Source organism: Aplysia californica, unplaced genomic scaffold, assembly GCF_000002075.1.
Source record: "Aplysia californica isolate F4 #8 unplaced genomic scaffold, AplCal3.0 scaffold00568, whole genome shotgun sequence".
In the NCBI taxonomy this organism is placed as follows: Eukaryota; Metazoa; Mollusca; class Gastropoda; order Aplysiida; family Aplysiidae; genus Aplysia; species Aplysia californica.
Genome location: NW_004797838.1, coordinates 152,709 through 167,620, shown reverse-complemented (window position 1 = coordinate 167,620; position 14,912 = coordinate 152,709). Strand labels below are relative to the sequence as shown.

The window sequence follows — 14,912 nt, the reverse complement described above, 5'->3', positions numbered from 1 at the left end:
GCAGAGGAAGAGACAGACACACGCAGAGAAAGAGGGGGAGAGGGGGGGAGGGGGGACAGACAGAGAGAGTGAGGGAGAGAAAATGGGAGAAGACAAACAATAGTGACAGAGACAAGAGAGAGGGATAGAGAGAGAAAAAGAGATAAGAGACAGACAGACAAGACAAAAAAGGAAAGACAGAGAGAGAGAGAGAGAGAGAGAGAGAAGCAAGCTTATAAAACACGTACAGCAGTGTCCAGTCGGTGCAGCACTCTCAGCAGGCCGACCTTGACAGTGCCCGGGGTGGCCGCATCCAGAATCACGTCCATCAGAAACGACAGCGCTACAGACGACGGGGGAAGTTTGCTGCTGCTTTTTCTCCGCTTCTTGGGAGAGGGAGGGGAGACAACTGCATCTTCCGATTCCAGAATGTTCTTCAAAACCTGCAGGTGGTAAGGGTAGAGAGAATTTGTCGATGGACTCAACTTATACGTACTTATCACTTTTTACTTTTACTGGTTCCTGTTACCATATGGTGTTGAGAGGAGAAGCAAACGTCTTTCTCTTATTTGTCGTATCATATCGCCTGTAGCACAGTTATGTTGTCATCGACAAGTATTTTTCTGACCCCCTCTATCCAACTTTTCCTGAGTTTGCCTCTTCCTCTGTTTCCATCTCATTTCTGATTGTATGCTCTCACTGCTGTACTGTCTGCACAACCCATTTCATTTGTTATATTAACTTATAAGTGTTGACAACAACAAAAAACATATTATATTAAATGATATCATAAGATTTGTAGATCAAATACAAGCAATGGGCATCAATGAACAATATAATTACAACAATATAAAACACCTTGAAGAGTCTATTCCTTGGACACACAAAATGGCACATAGTAATAGTGTTTATGATCCTCAAACACAAAAGACTGAGATCAAAAGATCAGCAGACGAAATATAAAACACAACTCAGACAAGACTTCGAACAACTAACAGTGCTTATGAAACAAAGCAGGGCTGAGAGGGAAACAATATCCCAGCAGAAAGACCTGAGACGCTTGATAAAAATTCTGCCCACTGGAGAACCGAACTTGGGTCTCCTGCAAATGACAGCAAAGCACCCAATTGTTTTTCCACAGATGCCGGTTATAAGGGAGTACAACAGCCGCATTCACTACAATCATTGGCTATACAGACCTGTGGCAGAAAGTTCTCATCCTTGACCACCTCCTCCTTATATCTCATCAAACTGTTGGCCGTCCACTTGTAGTTGCTGGTCTCCGAGCTCAGGTCTTTGGTCAGCGTAGACAGCAAGGTGAAGGCCACTCCTCGCACTCGCTCAAACGGACTGGACAACAGCAGAAGCAGACAGGGCAGGGCTGGGGATGTTTTAGTTTTAGTAAGTTTTACGGTACTTGCAACACAAATAAGTCATATAAATGCTGAAGATTGAAGGTGTTGTTAAAGAAATTCAGTTGTTTTTTTGTTAGGAGGAGGAGGAGGAGGAGGAGAGATAAGAACGTTAGATGTTGATAGGAAAGAAGGTGCAAACTACATCAGAGCACCCGTCAACCACCCATGGCTGGGGATGGAAAACGCAGACAGTTGTGAGGATATGACACATGGAATAATCATGTCACAGGGGATGTCAGCAATTCGGTCTATAGAACAGATTGTGTCTTCTTTTTAGTTTTAGTAAGAGTTTTACAGCAATTGCAGCACAATTAGGTCATATACGTGTCGAAAACTTGAGGCGTTACTAGGGAGCAACCTACACAAGAACGGAGAGATAAGGACGATAATGTGTCTTCTTTCATCATTTGGGGGTGGGAGGAGGACATACCATAATACCAAAATACATCAAAACAAAATAAAGAAAAGAGAAAGCAGCCAGTCCTTACTTGGGGCAGGGTCAGAGGTCAGCTTGACGCGGTCGTCCAGCGCCAGCCCTGAGACAAACACTTGAGAGAACTGCAGACAGCGAGCCTTGTCCGCCCCAGTTACTCCCCTTTTCGCATCGCTCGTCCACATCCAGCACAGGAACTTCATCACTGACGCGTTGTCGCCCAGAACCTGAGGCATGCAAATTACAGACAAAATCTTCTGTTATAGTACATAGACAATGCAGTGTACCCATTTTCAGATGGAAAACTACTAGAGCTAGTGGGGGGGCTGGGACACGTAAACATAAAATTGATCATATACTGGGTCGTCCTGTTAAGTTCCTCTGTTGGCCCGTATAGCTTCTCCATTAATGTAAATGGAGTTGGCCACTTTTCTTGTCTGAGATATTGTATAAGTCCTGCACTGCTGGAGGATGTGTTCCACAGTTTAGTTTTTCGTAAGAGTTTTACCGTACTTGCAACACAATAAGGTCATATAAGTGCCGAAGATTAGAGGTGTTACAAGAGAGTAACAAACATAAAAAAGAAAGAGGAGAGATCAGGACGATAGACGTTTGATAGGAAAGAAGGAGCAAACCACATCATAGCACCCACCAACCACCCACGGTTCCACAATTTGGCCCGCTTCTCCACAGAGACATTTTAGTGACTGTACAAATTTAAATAGATAATCACTTGCTCTTGGCAGGATAGCTCATGGCAGTTATCTGATGCCTGTGGTGTTTTAAACAGCTTTTTTTATGAGAGTGTTCATTTCTGGATAGCTGATGCTATTGTCTGGTTGTTCTTTCTAATTTAAAAGATGTTTGCAACTTTGACTTTTCAACCAAAGACACAGCTTGTCCACTACAACAGACCCACAACTATTTTTTCCACCACGACAAAGACCAATCTGGCAGCACATCTCACCTTGAACACGGAAGGAAAAATACTCCTGGCCACTTCGGCGACTCGCGGACTCTTGCTGGCCGACAGCTCAAGCAGGAAAGTGGTTAGCGAGGTGAGAGTGACCAGCCAGTTCCTCTCCGGGCTGCCCTCGGCCCACAGGTCCCAGAACTTAGCTTCTGCAGGGCAGAAAAACGACAGCATTACAGTCCAACAAATCACTACCCCAGAGGTACAAAGTTCTACCTGCTCAGTACCTAGTTTTGACAAATTTGTCAAAAAAACTTTCCGTCTCACAACATGACAAGCTTTTCCGAATGTAATTCTTTGAATATCTTGATTAACAACTCCAAAATACCATAACAATTTTGATATAGCAGATAGAACATTTGGTTTCTGACCTTAGGGCCAAAAATATCAGATAGAACTTTGTAATTCTAAAGTAGCAAAATATATACATCACACAGTCAGATGAACTGATATAGATAAGAATTCATTAGCCTAAGCCTCCAACCCTGCCTGTCAGGGCCAACCCAGGTTGAGAGGGATACAACATCCCAGCAGAAAGACAGAGATGCTCAATAAAAATACTCTCCACTCGAGAATTGAACTCGAGTCTCCTATGTGCAACAGCAAAGCGGCTAACTGCTACATCAAAGATGCCGGTAAGATCTACCCACAAACAAGTATACGTGTGCAGCAATGGCTGACTCACCTTTGAGGCCGGCAGGCGCAGGGCAAAGGTTCAATTCTTGAAGAGTGTAAGACACAACCTCCACAGAAAGTCTGCCGTCCTGCGACAACTGGTCCAGACACGAGGACATCACCGGGCCTGATCGACTCTTGCCGAAACTGACCACATTCTGCAAAGTCAAAGGTCATGGCGGTCAAATACAGTTTAAGATTTTTAAAGTTTTAGTAAGTTTTATGGCACTTGCAACACAGTTCGGTAAAAATAGTGCTGAAGATTAGAGGTATTACTTTCGTTTTAGTAAGTGTTTTACGGCGCTTGCAACACAATAAGGTCATATAAGTGCCGAAGATTAAAGTGTTACAAGAGAGTAACATACAAAAAAAAGATGGAGGAGAGATAAGAACAACAGATGTTTAATAGGAGAGAAGGAACAAACCACACCAGACCGCGCACCTGTAAAAGCTGCACACAGTTCAAATTTTGACATATGACATCAACATACTTCTGAGCCAGTTGGTTCATTTAAAGACAGGCACACCGACATGATAAAGGTCATTATGTGCTAAGAAAAAGCATGACTGACAGACAGACAGAAAGAAACAATAATTAGAGTTATCAATAGTACTCTCCAACCATCACCCCTAAACCGAATAAGTTTACGACTGAGTCAATATGAATGGTAATCATCCCCCCCAAAAAAATTGGAAAAAGATATTGACCAGAAGAGGAAAAAATTGGAAACAAGACACAGACAAAAAACAACTTTGGAACAAATATATTGATTGACACCCAAAAACAAAAAAAGCTGGGGAAAAAGACATTGACGCAACAATAACGTTACATCTGACAATCTAAAAAGATGTGAGAAAATGACAGTACTGAACACGCAATAACTGTGCCAAATAGCCAGACGACCTGACCACATACCTGGCTAAGCGTCACATCCACAACAAGGGAGACAATCACTCGCTGCAGCTCCATCTTCATCTCCGCCTTCTTCACTCGCTGAGCCAGGGTGAAGCAACTCATGATCAACACCAGGGCCGCGCTGCCAGGCCGCGGTGAGCTCGACACCTGGTTATAGATATCCTGCACCTGGGTGGGAGCAAGAGAAACAATTGAGGTTTAGCTTTTTAGTAAGAGTTTTACTGCACTTGCAACACAATTAGGTCATGATACGTATCGAAGCTCAGAAGTGTTACTAGGGAGTAACAACAGCAAAAAAAGGAGAAATAATTTCAACTATACCAGCCATACCACCACATTTCATAAACAGTTATTGATATCAAACAACTTTGTGTTTCCAAAAATATATATCTTACCCCTCCCTGGCAACAAGAAAACACAACAGTTCCCTTTCTGCTTGGCCAGTACAAAAAGCCACGACAATCTCACAAACACCATGAGGGAACGCAGGAATTCCAATAGGATTTTGTGAAGTGAAATTGCCCGAAAAGTTGCGAAATGGCATTTGCACATACAAAGACAAGTTATAAGACACAACTATTACGGGCTAATCAGAAAACAAATGTTGAAAATAACTTTTCTTATAGTGAAAATAATGGAAATAAAGGGGGTGGTGGAAACAGCATCCCTTGGTACGTCTACTCACAAACTGTGCCGCCTGGCTGCTGTTGTTGGCCAGGTAAGAGGCGACACACTCAACCAGCTTCTCCGTCACATTCTGTCGATTTTCCGCGCTCAGTTTTCCACCAGAAGGCAACTTCTTCAGGACAGGAAGAAACTCTGTAGAGAGAGAGAGAGAGAGAGACAACTCTGCATTATTCTCAAACATATCGACATATTCCTGTCTCATGGGAGTAAGTGGGAGGTTGGCAGGTGCTCTGGTGTGGTTTGTTCCTTATTTCCTTTCAAACAACTATCATTCTCATCTTTTCTCCTTCTTTTCTTTGTATATTACTCTCTGATAACACCTCTTCCCTGCCACTTATACGACCTACTTATGTTGCAAGTGCTGTAAAACTCTTACTAAAACTGAGAGAACAATAGCACACTGCAAAACTTAGTGTTGACACAGCAAAAGAAGTGTTTTTATTTTTATTTAGTAGAGGTTTTACGGCGCTCGCAACTCAATAAGATCATATTATGAGCGCCAGAGACACAATAAATATTTTCAGTCTGGTAGGAATAAATTTTGAATTTTGCCTTGGTGGCGGCTGTAGCCTTTTCTTATTGATTTTAGGACCACCAAGGGATCTTTAACATGCACAACTTGCAAACAGGACCTCCGAGATTTTTTCGCCCTTTTCTAAGACGGCTACAGTGTTTGACCAACAAGACAAAGGGAGAGTACTCACTGTTATTGAGATGCTCCAGCAGTTTGCTGCACAAGACAAACGATGACTCCAGAAGTTCAGAGGCCAAGGTCACGTCCTCCAAAGCCAGGGGCACCAGGTGAGACAGGAACAAGGCCAGCAACTTTCTGTCGTCGGCAACTTCAAAGGGGATACAACTCAGGGCACGCAACACTAGCCTCGTTGTGGGCCTGGAACAAAACATTTCTTATTAATGTAAGAGTTTTCACGATTTACGCATGCAGATCATTTAGGAGGCGGGTTTCCGACCATACCAGTCAGGGCCAATCCAGGCTGAGAGTGAGACAACATCCCAGCAGAAAGACTGATATACTCAATAAAAATTCTCCCCACTCTGGAATCAAACTCAAGTCTCCTGCATCTTCTCAACCACCCACTCCCTATGTCAAACCAACCCCTGCTGCACTTAATAATAAAAGTACAAATCATCACTGTTAACAGGACAAATGAAAAGCCAGGTTTCACCTGTGCTTACACATGAAATAAAAGCTTTACACGTCAAGTACAAAATATTGGAAGCAATTCATTTTTTTGGGGGGGGGGGGGGGGGCAACAATGACGAAATCCACGTAAGGAAAGCGAATCACAGTGGTGTGAAACAAAGAACCTCCAGTCATTTATCTCTCATTCCTTGTAAAGATTTAAAAGCCACAAATGCAGCAACAAACTTCCCAAATATCTCAAGCTTCCTTTGACATGCAGCTGAGAACAAGTGTGAGTGGAGCCCCCTTCCCTGTCTTACCCTTTGGCCTTGCCCTTGAGCGAGAGAAGTTTCTGGCACAGCGTCTTCTCCAGCAGTTTCTTGTCCTCAAACAGCTCCCACAGCGTCTGGGGACAAAACAGAACACGGCTGAGATAAGTGTCCGGTCCTTGCTTCATTTCCCTCTATGTTTAGTTTTAGTAAGAGTTTTACGGCACTTGCAACACAATAAGGTCATATAAGTGCCAAAGATTAGAGGTGTTACAAGAGAGTAACAAACACAAAATAGAAGGAGAGGAGACAAAGACGATAGATGTCTGATAGGAAAGAAGAAGCAAACCACACCAGAGCACCCGCCAACCACCCACCAATTTCTCTCTACGTGGACCCTCCCCCTTAACAAAATGAAAGTAAGCAAGTGTAAGAGCCCAGACCTAGATTCAAACCCCTGCCCCCCACCCCCTCACCAAAAACAGAGAAACCTGTAAGTATCCAGTCCAGAGTTCAAACCCAAACTCCCACATCCCCCTCAACATAACGGAGAAATGCATATGTGTCCATTTCTAGGTTCATTTCCTCTTCACCAGCACTGCTCCCCTCCCCCCCCCCCCCCAACCACCACAAAAAACACAAATGCATTGTACATGCGTCCCAACATGTGTACATGCATCACAACACGTTCCTACCTCTGGCTTGTCCAACACGGCCATCACGACCTCTGAACTATCATCCTGTATCCTCGACACCAAGATAGACTGGATGGCTGTGCGGTCCTCCATCTGTGCACACAAGACAAATAATCAACGTAGTTTGCTTGTACGGAGAGCAAACATAGCAGTATGTACAGAGATGACAAATATGACGCATACAAATGCAAATATGGACGGACGGACCCACACACACACAAATACGACTCACTCACCCACTCACAAAATTCACCCACTCACACACACACACAAACACGACCCACACACACAAAACACAACCAATGCAGGACCTGACACACACACAAACACGACCCATTTATACACACAGAAACACGATCCACTCACACAAACACAACCCACACACTCATAAACACACACAAGCACGATCCACTCTCACACACACACACAAACACAACTCACTCTCACATACACACACACAAACAAGACCCCACTCACACACACACAAACACGACTCTCACACGACCCACTCTCACACACACAAACACAACTCACTCTCACACACACACACAAACACGACTCACACAACTCACTCTCACACTCACACACAAACACAACTCACTCTCACACACTCACACAAACACGACCCACCCACACACACACAAACACGACCCACCCACACACACACAAACACGACCCACCCACACACACATAAACACGACCCACTCTCACAAACACGATCCACTCATACACACACATAAACACGACCCCCCACACACACACACTACCCCACTCACCAGCTGCACATCCTGCAGCAGTCTCTCCACAGCACTTTTCCTCACTGCCTCGTTGTGGTGGTGGAGACACACGGTCAAGGCCGAGGCAGCGTCCGACTCCAGACTGTCCTGGGCCGACTGGACTGACATCTTGTACAGCTTCTTCACCGTCTGACCGATGCCCTTGGACTCGCCGCTAGTGGTCATCTCTTTCACCACAGACTCCAGGGTGCTTGAGAACCTGTGGAAACAGAATGAACACAGGGTCAAGAACACGACCAGACCACAAACCTTTTTCTTTCCTTTTTTGTTTTTTGATGTAGGTGATGCCCTCATCAACACAATTCTGATCATTAAGGAGGCGGGCTTCCAGCCCTGCCTGCCTGTCAGGGCCAACCCAAGCTGAGAGGGTTGCGACATCTCAACAGAAAGACTCGAGGTATTTGATAAAAATTTCTCCTCGTTCGGAAATCAAACTCATGTCTCCTACGTGAGACAGCTAAGCGCCATGGACTTTAATAATAAGTGTCCTGCTTTATCAACAAATTTAGGTAAGAATTGTTCACTGTTCAGAGAAAAATGAACAAACTGAAGTTGGTATGACGTTACTTGGTCTCCTGCAATTATTTTCTTTTATTTCAATCCTGATACAGCTGAACCTGCTCTAACAATCACCTGTACAAAACAAATGACCACCCCCCTCCCTTGCATTTTTTTCTATATTATAATGACACTGTCCACAGAGATCACCTATCTAAGAGGACCACTTTCTTCATCCACTTTTTTTTTAGTAAGAGTTTTAAGGCACTTGCAACACAATAAGGTCATATAGGTGCCAAAGATTAGAGGTATTGCAAGAGAGTAAAAAACATAAAAAAGAAGGATGATAGTTGTTTGATAGGAAAGAAGGACCAAACCGCACCAGAGCATCCACCAACCACCCATGCTCTTCGTCCACAACGGGTGGTCAATAGACAAGTTTGAATGTATAAGACACGATTCACATCATCCAAAAGGTGGGCTTCCGACCCTGTCACTCGCAACCCCCACTGAGAGAGGATACAATATCCCAGCAGCAGAAAGATCGAGATACTTGATAAAAATTCTCCCTACAAGGGAATCAAACTCAGGTCTCCAGCATGCATTAACGAAGGGACTAACCGCTACACCAAACACCACACACGCTGGTTTAGACAACCCGACGAGACTGTCCCCAGAATGCCCTCCCCCCCAACCCCTTGACCCAAGTCTCAGTACCTGTTCTCAAGTAGCCTGAACACTCTAAACGCGCCCTCTGAGGGAGACAACTCGCCATCCACTTCCATCTCCGATTCCTTCCGCTGTTTGGAGAACCAGTCCAAGACACTCCTAAAAAAGATTTCAGAGAAAAATTGCCATTCCGGACATCAATCTTTGTAAAAACAAAAACAAACAAGAACATTTTTTTAAAACAAGAATTTAAAAAATAAAAATCTATCCCAATGAAAATTTAAAAAAAACCCAAGAATAAAGAATACAAAATCTTTCCTGATGGGAATTTATCAACTATGACATAGACACATTCGCAGAGCACAACATGACGTAGAAAACAATAAATCTGTACACTGGAACTGGGCATCGCAGCAAATATGAACTGCAACGGGCCTCTATTTTTTTTCCTAATCCAGGTGGAAAGACGACATACATCCAAACAGCAATGGAAGGACTCTAGCAAAGGGGATATTTAATTACTTTTACTTTTACATTTATGAAATCCAAAAGAAAAGAAAGATAACCATTACCTTAGAAAAGAGAATATATTAGCAAAGACGGCTGATGAAAAGTTTCACAGTTCACGGCAGCCAATAAATAAAAAAGAGAATTTATTAACAAAGACAGCTGAAAAGTGTCACAGTTCATGGCAGCCAAAAAATAAAAAAGAGAATTTATTAGCAAAGATGGCTGAAAAGTTTCCCATTTCGCAGCATCAGGCAGCTCACCTCACGACAACAATGATTGTCTTCTCCTTCAGCTTAACAGAGTTCATGGCGTCCAGAAGCAGTGACAGCAGTGACGGTGGCGTGGCGTCGTCATCCTCCGTGTTACTGTCACTCGTCACACCGCCACCGTCGTCACTTTCCTTCAGCGCTCGCTGCGTCAGCATCGACATAAACGGCGTCAGGAACGGCTCCGCGTTCGCCTCGCGGCTCAGCTGCGACAGAGTGGGGAGAAGAGCGGACTGTCGGGTCAGGTACCTGAAGGCTCTGCCGAGATTTAAAAATAGAAACGTGTTGTCAACACTAGCAGAACATAATGTTTTGTCGCTGCAGTAAGAAAAATGAGCAACGCCAATATTGCTATGACTCATATTGTAAATCAGGGTCACACGGAGATGCTGTTGCAATTGTCCTTTTTTTTGCGTAGAGTTTTACACAATTAGGTCATATAAAAGCCGAAGATTAGAGATGTTACAAGGGGGTAACAAACACAAAAAAGAAGGAGGGGAGATAAAGACGATAGATGTTTGATAGGAAAGAAGGAGCAAACCACACCAAGCACCTGCCAACCAACCACTGCAATTGTCCAAGACAGCCACCTGTTATTAAGGAGAAAAAAGATAGTCTTAAACAGGTGGATGTCTTGGGCGGTGTCATTATAATGCAGCAAAAAACATGGGGGGGGACGTTTGTATGGGTGATTGTCTTGGACAGATGGCTGTTAGAAAAGGTCTGACTGTACTCATTTTTCTTGTGGCACTGACGAAATGTCATGTTTTCCCTTTTCAGACGGACAAAAAAGAGGAATGCATACATGATCTATTTAATCTAAATGGTAGCAAAGACATGAAGAGAAGACGAACTGTGACCTACTTTTTGGAGACTTTGTTGATGGCCTGCCTCTGGAAAATGAGGACCACGACAGTGACCGCAGCATGAACCAGGCTTGGCTGGATGTTCTGAAGAGAAAAATAAACAAAAACATTTCAACGCATTACAGAAACTAATTTGAGAGCAAAAAATGTTTACCCATACTTTGAAACAATATAGACCTTTGAAGGGTCAAGCTGCATCAATCCTGCCCGTGGGGTCAAACCTTAACTGAGTGACATACGATACAACATCCCAGCAGATAGACAGAAGTACTCAAAAATTATCTTCCCAAGGTAGAAAGTGAACTCATGTCTTCTGCCAGTGTTAGCAAAGAGCCTAATCACTACACTTTACTTACTTTACTTTTTCGATCCAGCGGCCATTTGAGTTCTAGCCATTCGGCCTGTCGATATGGTAAAGAATTTACAGGTTTTTATCAGCTGTGTTTTGTCGTTGTATAAAGTATTTCCGACGCCTAATCACTAAACCAGAGTTGCCGATAGCAAAAACAGCAGACCACTTCTATCAGACAAAAAATATGGGTAGTCTCCAGGCATGATTCTGAGTGAAGATGTGACAGCTCTTAGGACACATCAGAGGTAGGGTGAAGAAATAGTGTGAAAAACGACCAGGAACCAAATGCACAAGAGGCACCAATTTTCAAAAAGATATATGAGAAGCTCAGCCTTTGAAAGAACCTGTGGAAAACAGCTGTTATTCGCTCCTGAACAACATCAAAATACTTAATCCAAGAACCGCATCTTTGCGTAAATATTTTTTAAAATATGAATGTTGTTAAAACTATATCATCCAGAATAATAACAAAGACAATGAAAGGCAGCATAGTTACATTCACAAAGCATATATTCCTCTAGAAAGTAGGGTCTATGCGCTTTACCATTCGTTATAAGTGTGGTATCTCAGAATATAGTTCAAACTGGGTCTCATCAAGTCAACCAAGTGGGTAGTTGGCCAATGCTCTGGTGTGGTTCGCTCCTTCTTTCCAATCAAACATCTATCATCTTTATCCCTCCTCCTTTTCTTTGTATGTTATTCTCTTGTAACACGCCTAATCCTCTGCACCTTAATAGCCTATTTGTGTTGTAGGTGCCAAAAAACTTTTACTAAAACTGAAACTAAATCAACCAACTAACAGCTGAACCAACTCACCTTGCACAAGACATTGAGCAGTGACTCTAACAGCGAGGACTCCAGAGTTGTCTGCACCAGCAGCTGACTGAGGACCATATATGCCGAGGTCATGTGATCCGGCATGTCACGTGACCGCAGCCCGGCACCGATGGACGGGATGAGCGTGGATAGGATGTGCTCAGTGGGAGGCCCCGCCATGAGCACGCCCAGGACCGTCTGTGTGTAGAAGCTGATCACTCGCTGCAGACGTCGCCTGGACGGGACGCCCGAGTCGTCCGTGTTAGCCTGGGGGCAGCGACAGACACAATACAATACAGCATCAGCATTACCGTTTTCTATAACCGAAAGCTGTGATAAGCTACTGTCAACATTTCTAGTCCTCTGCTGTTAAACAGTTAAAGAGAATATTTACCGTGAGGAAGACAACTCATTGTACGAGAAACAACAGTAATACCCTTTTAAGAGAAACAATTGTGACTAAATATGGTTTACCAGAAACATCAGGAACATGATTTTACAAGAAATCACAGTAACATGATTTTATCAGAAACAATGATAACATGACTTTATCAGAAACAACAGAAACATGGTTTACCAGAAACAACAGTAACATGATTTTACCAGAAACCACAGTAACATGATTTTACCAGAAATCACAGTAACATGATTATACCAGAAACCACAGTAACATGATTTTACCAGAAACCGCAGGAAACATGACCTCACCTCGATGTGCTTGGCCAACATGTCACAGATGAAGCCCAGGAAACCTTTGGCAGATCGGCAGTGAGTCACCAAGGTCTGACGTGGCAAAAACGACTCTCCTTTCTGAAGACAAAGACAAACACAAATTTACAACAAAAAATAAATAAAACACATAAACAGTTGCTCAGAGTTGCTGGATCATCTTCTACTGTAAAGTTTACACATTCAAAAATCAGTAACAGTAATATGTATATCTAGACCTGCATGTGAGCCTCAACCAGATAGTCTGAAAATTTTGCGCACCCCCCCCCCAAAAGCCTTTGTGGGTGTCATAAGGAAGGACTATCCGAGTAACGAGCGACCACCCCAACAAACACAATAATGAAGAGACCTAACCCTAACCCTACCCCCAAAAAGAACCTGCAACGGGCCTCATGTAAAAAATTCCAAAACAAGTCCTAAATGAAAAAAAAAATTTTAATTAAAAAACCACACTCCAAAACAGACAAGGAGCATATAGATCTAGATCTAGATTCTATATCTAGATCTATATGGCTTACATCAACATTGCTTTTGGGTTTGATACAATAACACAATAGAATTGGAATATGAATACTCCATATAGATCCAGTAATCTAAATAAATCTAGATCTAGATCTACATCTTGTAGAACAAGTGAACAGGAATATGCCTTGAACTAGAAATCCGCATCCGATTCCGAACAGAGGGACTCAGCTGAGTCTAGATTCTAGATCTAGATCTAGATTTCTAGATCTTTATCTAGATCTAAATAAATAATCCAATTCACGCACCTGATGAAATGCTTATTTTTACCAATACTAATATTACAGCACAACCTATGAAAGGGTTTGACACAATAGAATTGGAATATGAATCCTCCATTGAGGTCTATAATGATCTATATAAATCTAGATCTAGATCTAGATTCTATTAGAACAAGAGAGTCGGACTTGAATGAATCCACACGATCTGAACAATTGAATTAGTCAACAAACGAAATTCAAAATGGCCGCTCGAGCACGAAACTGAAAGTAGATAATTTAAGTTGTAGTCCTTTTTCGTATTCGCATTTCTACTTAGGTTCCGACAATTATGTCGGAAACGCCGACGTCGGCAGTCGGAGGTGCGCGCGTCGGCGGTCGGCACGAAAACGAAAGTGCCGACGAAGCCGACGGGAGAAAAAGGGGTCGCTGGCAGTCGACCAGGCCTCGCACTACGCACATTGACTGATACAGGCGGGCCTAGCGATAGCATCGGCCGGTTCGCGGGTCGGGTCGCGATTGTCGGATTTCAGACGATTGTCGGCAAACATGCAGGTCTATATATCATCATTGTTCCAAGAAAAATGAATAACTCCCTCTGACCCGGCCTTTTACAGCGAGAAGCAAAAAAAATTAAGTTAACTTATTTTTCTCAAGACAGAAAGAATATGTGAGTTCCTTGTAACATGCGCTTCAGTAAACATAAGACCTATTCTTCAGTTCCAGAGCGTGGAAGGGTCAATTAGGTACTTCCCTGTCGCACGCAGGAGACACGAGTTCCATTCCTGAGTGGGGAGAAATCTGAACGGAGTATCTCAGTCTTTCTTCTGGAATGTTATATCCCACTCAGCCCAGGTTGAACCTGACAAGCAGGGTCAAAAGCTTGCTTCCTAAATGATCTAAATTGTGCTGACAGGACCTATATTCAAGAAAGAAAAAAATCATTTGAAAGTAACAAAATTTGCGAGAAGTTCATTACCTTGATGGGCTCCAACCAGCGCCACATAGCGCATTCTTTGCTGCTCATATTCAGCAGCCGCAGTGCTCTCATGAACGGGTCTTGGTCATGATATGGCAGCACACACATCATTAAGGCATCCACATTACGCAGATGTATATTATATCTGAAAAGAAACATTAACAATGAAATAAAAACAATTTCCTTCAATTATCGCCTCAAAACACGCGAAAACGAAAAGCAGAATAATCTAAAACTAGTTTTTCATTGAGTAAGAATTCTAATTTGTCCTTCCCCTCTTGCTTAGTCAGTAGTACCTAGCCAGGCAATAATCCCAGCCGCTTCCTTGCGTTGATAAAAAATACACATTCGGTCAGAGGATGGGTTGGCAGAAAACTTGTGTAGCCAGTAAAAGCTCTGATCAAGTTTAAAGGCTAAATATTGTGAAAATGACTGACCATGTCCACTATGGATAGATTAAAAAAATAGGACATAGGAAAAACACAAGGGTGTCAGAGACAGGCG

At 43.1% G+C, this 14,912-nt stretch overlaps 1 protein-coding gene across 1 annotated transcript in view; it reads right to left on the bottom strand.

Moving 5' to 3' along the window:
* LOC101858733 (HEAT repeat-containing protein 1) overlaps positions 1 to 14,912 on the bottom strand; it is a gene marked incomplete in the record, with an annotated part of 41,083 nt that overhangs the window by 23,816 nt on the left and 2,355 nt on the right. Inside the window, 17 exon segments of the mRNA XM_035972052.1 lie at positions 228 to 422; positions 1,179 to 1,360; positions 1,883 to 2,054; positions 2,795 to 2,949; positions 3,486 to 3,633; positions 4,392 to 4,559; positions 5,077 to 5,210; positions 5,783 to 5,970; positions 6,543 to 6,628; positions 7,187 to 7,279; positions 7,963 to 8,182; positions 9,199 to 9,309; positions 9,921 to 10,184; positions 10,791 to 10,876; positions 11,961 to 12,227; positions 12,669 to 12,770; positions 14,409 to 14,553. Coding sequence (XP_035827945.1) covers positions 228 to 422; positions 1,179 to 1,360; positions 1,883 to 2,054; positions 2,795 to 2,949; positions 3,486 to 3,633; positions 4,392 to 4,559; positions 5,077 to 5,210; positions 5,783 to 5,970; positions 6,543 to 6,628; positions 7,187 to 7,279; positions 7,963 to 8,182; positions 9,199 to 9,309; positions 9,921 to 10,184; positions 10,791 to 10,876; positions 11,961 to 12,227; positions 12,669 to 12,770; positions 14,409 to 14,553 — 2,716 coding nt within the window.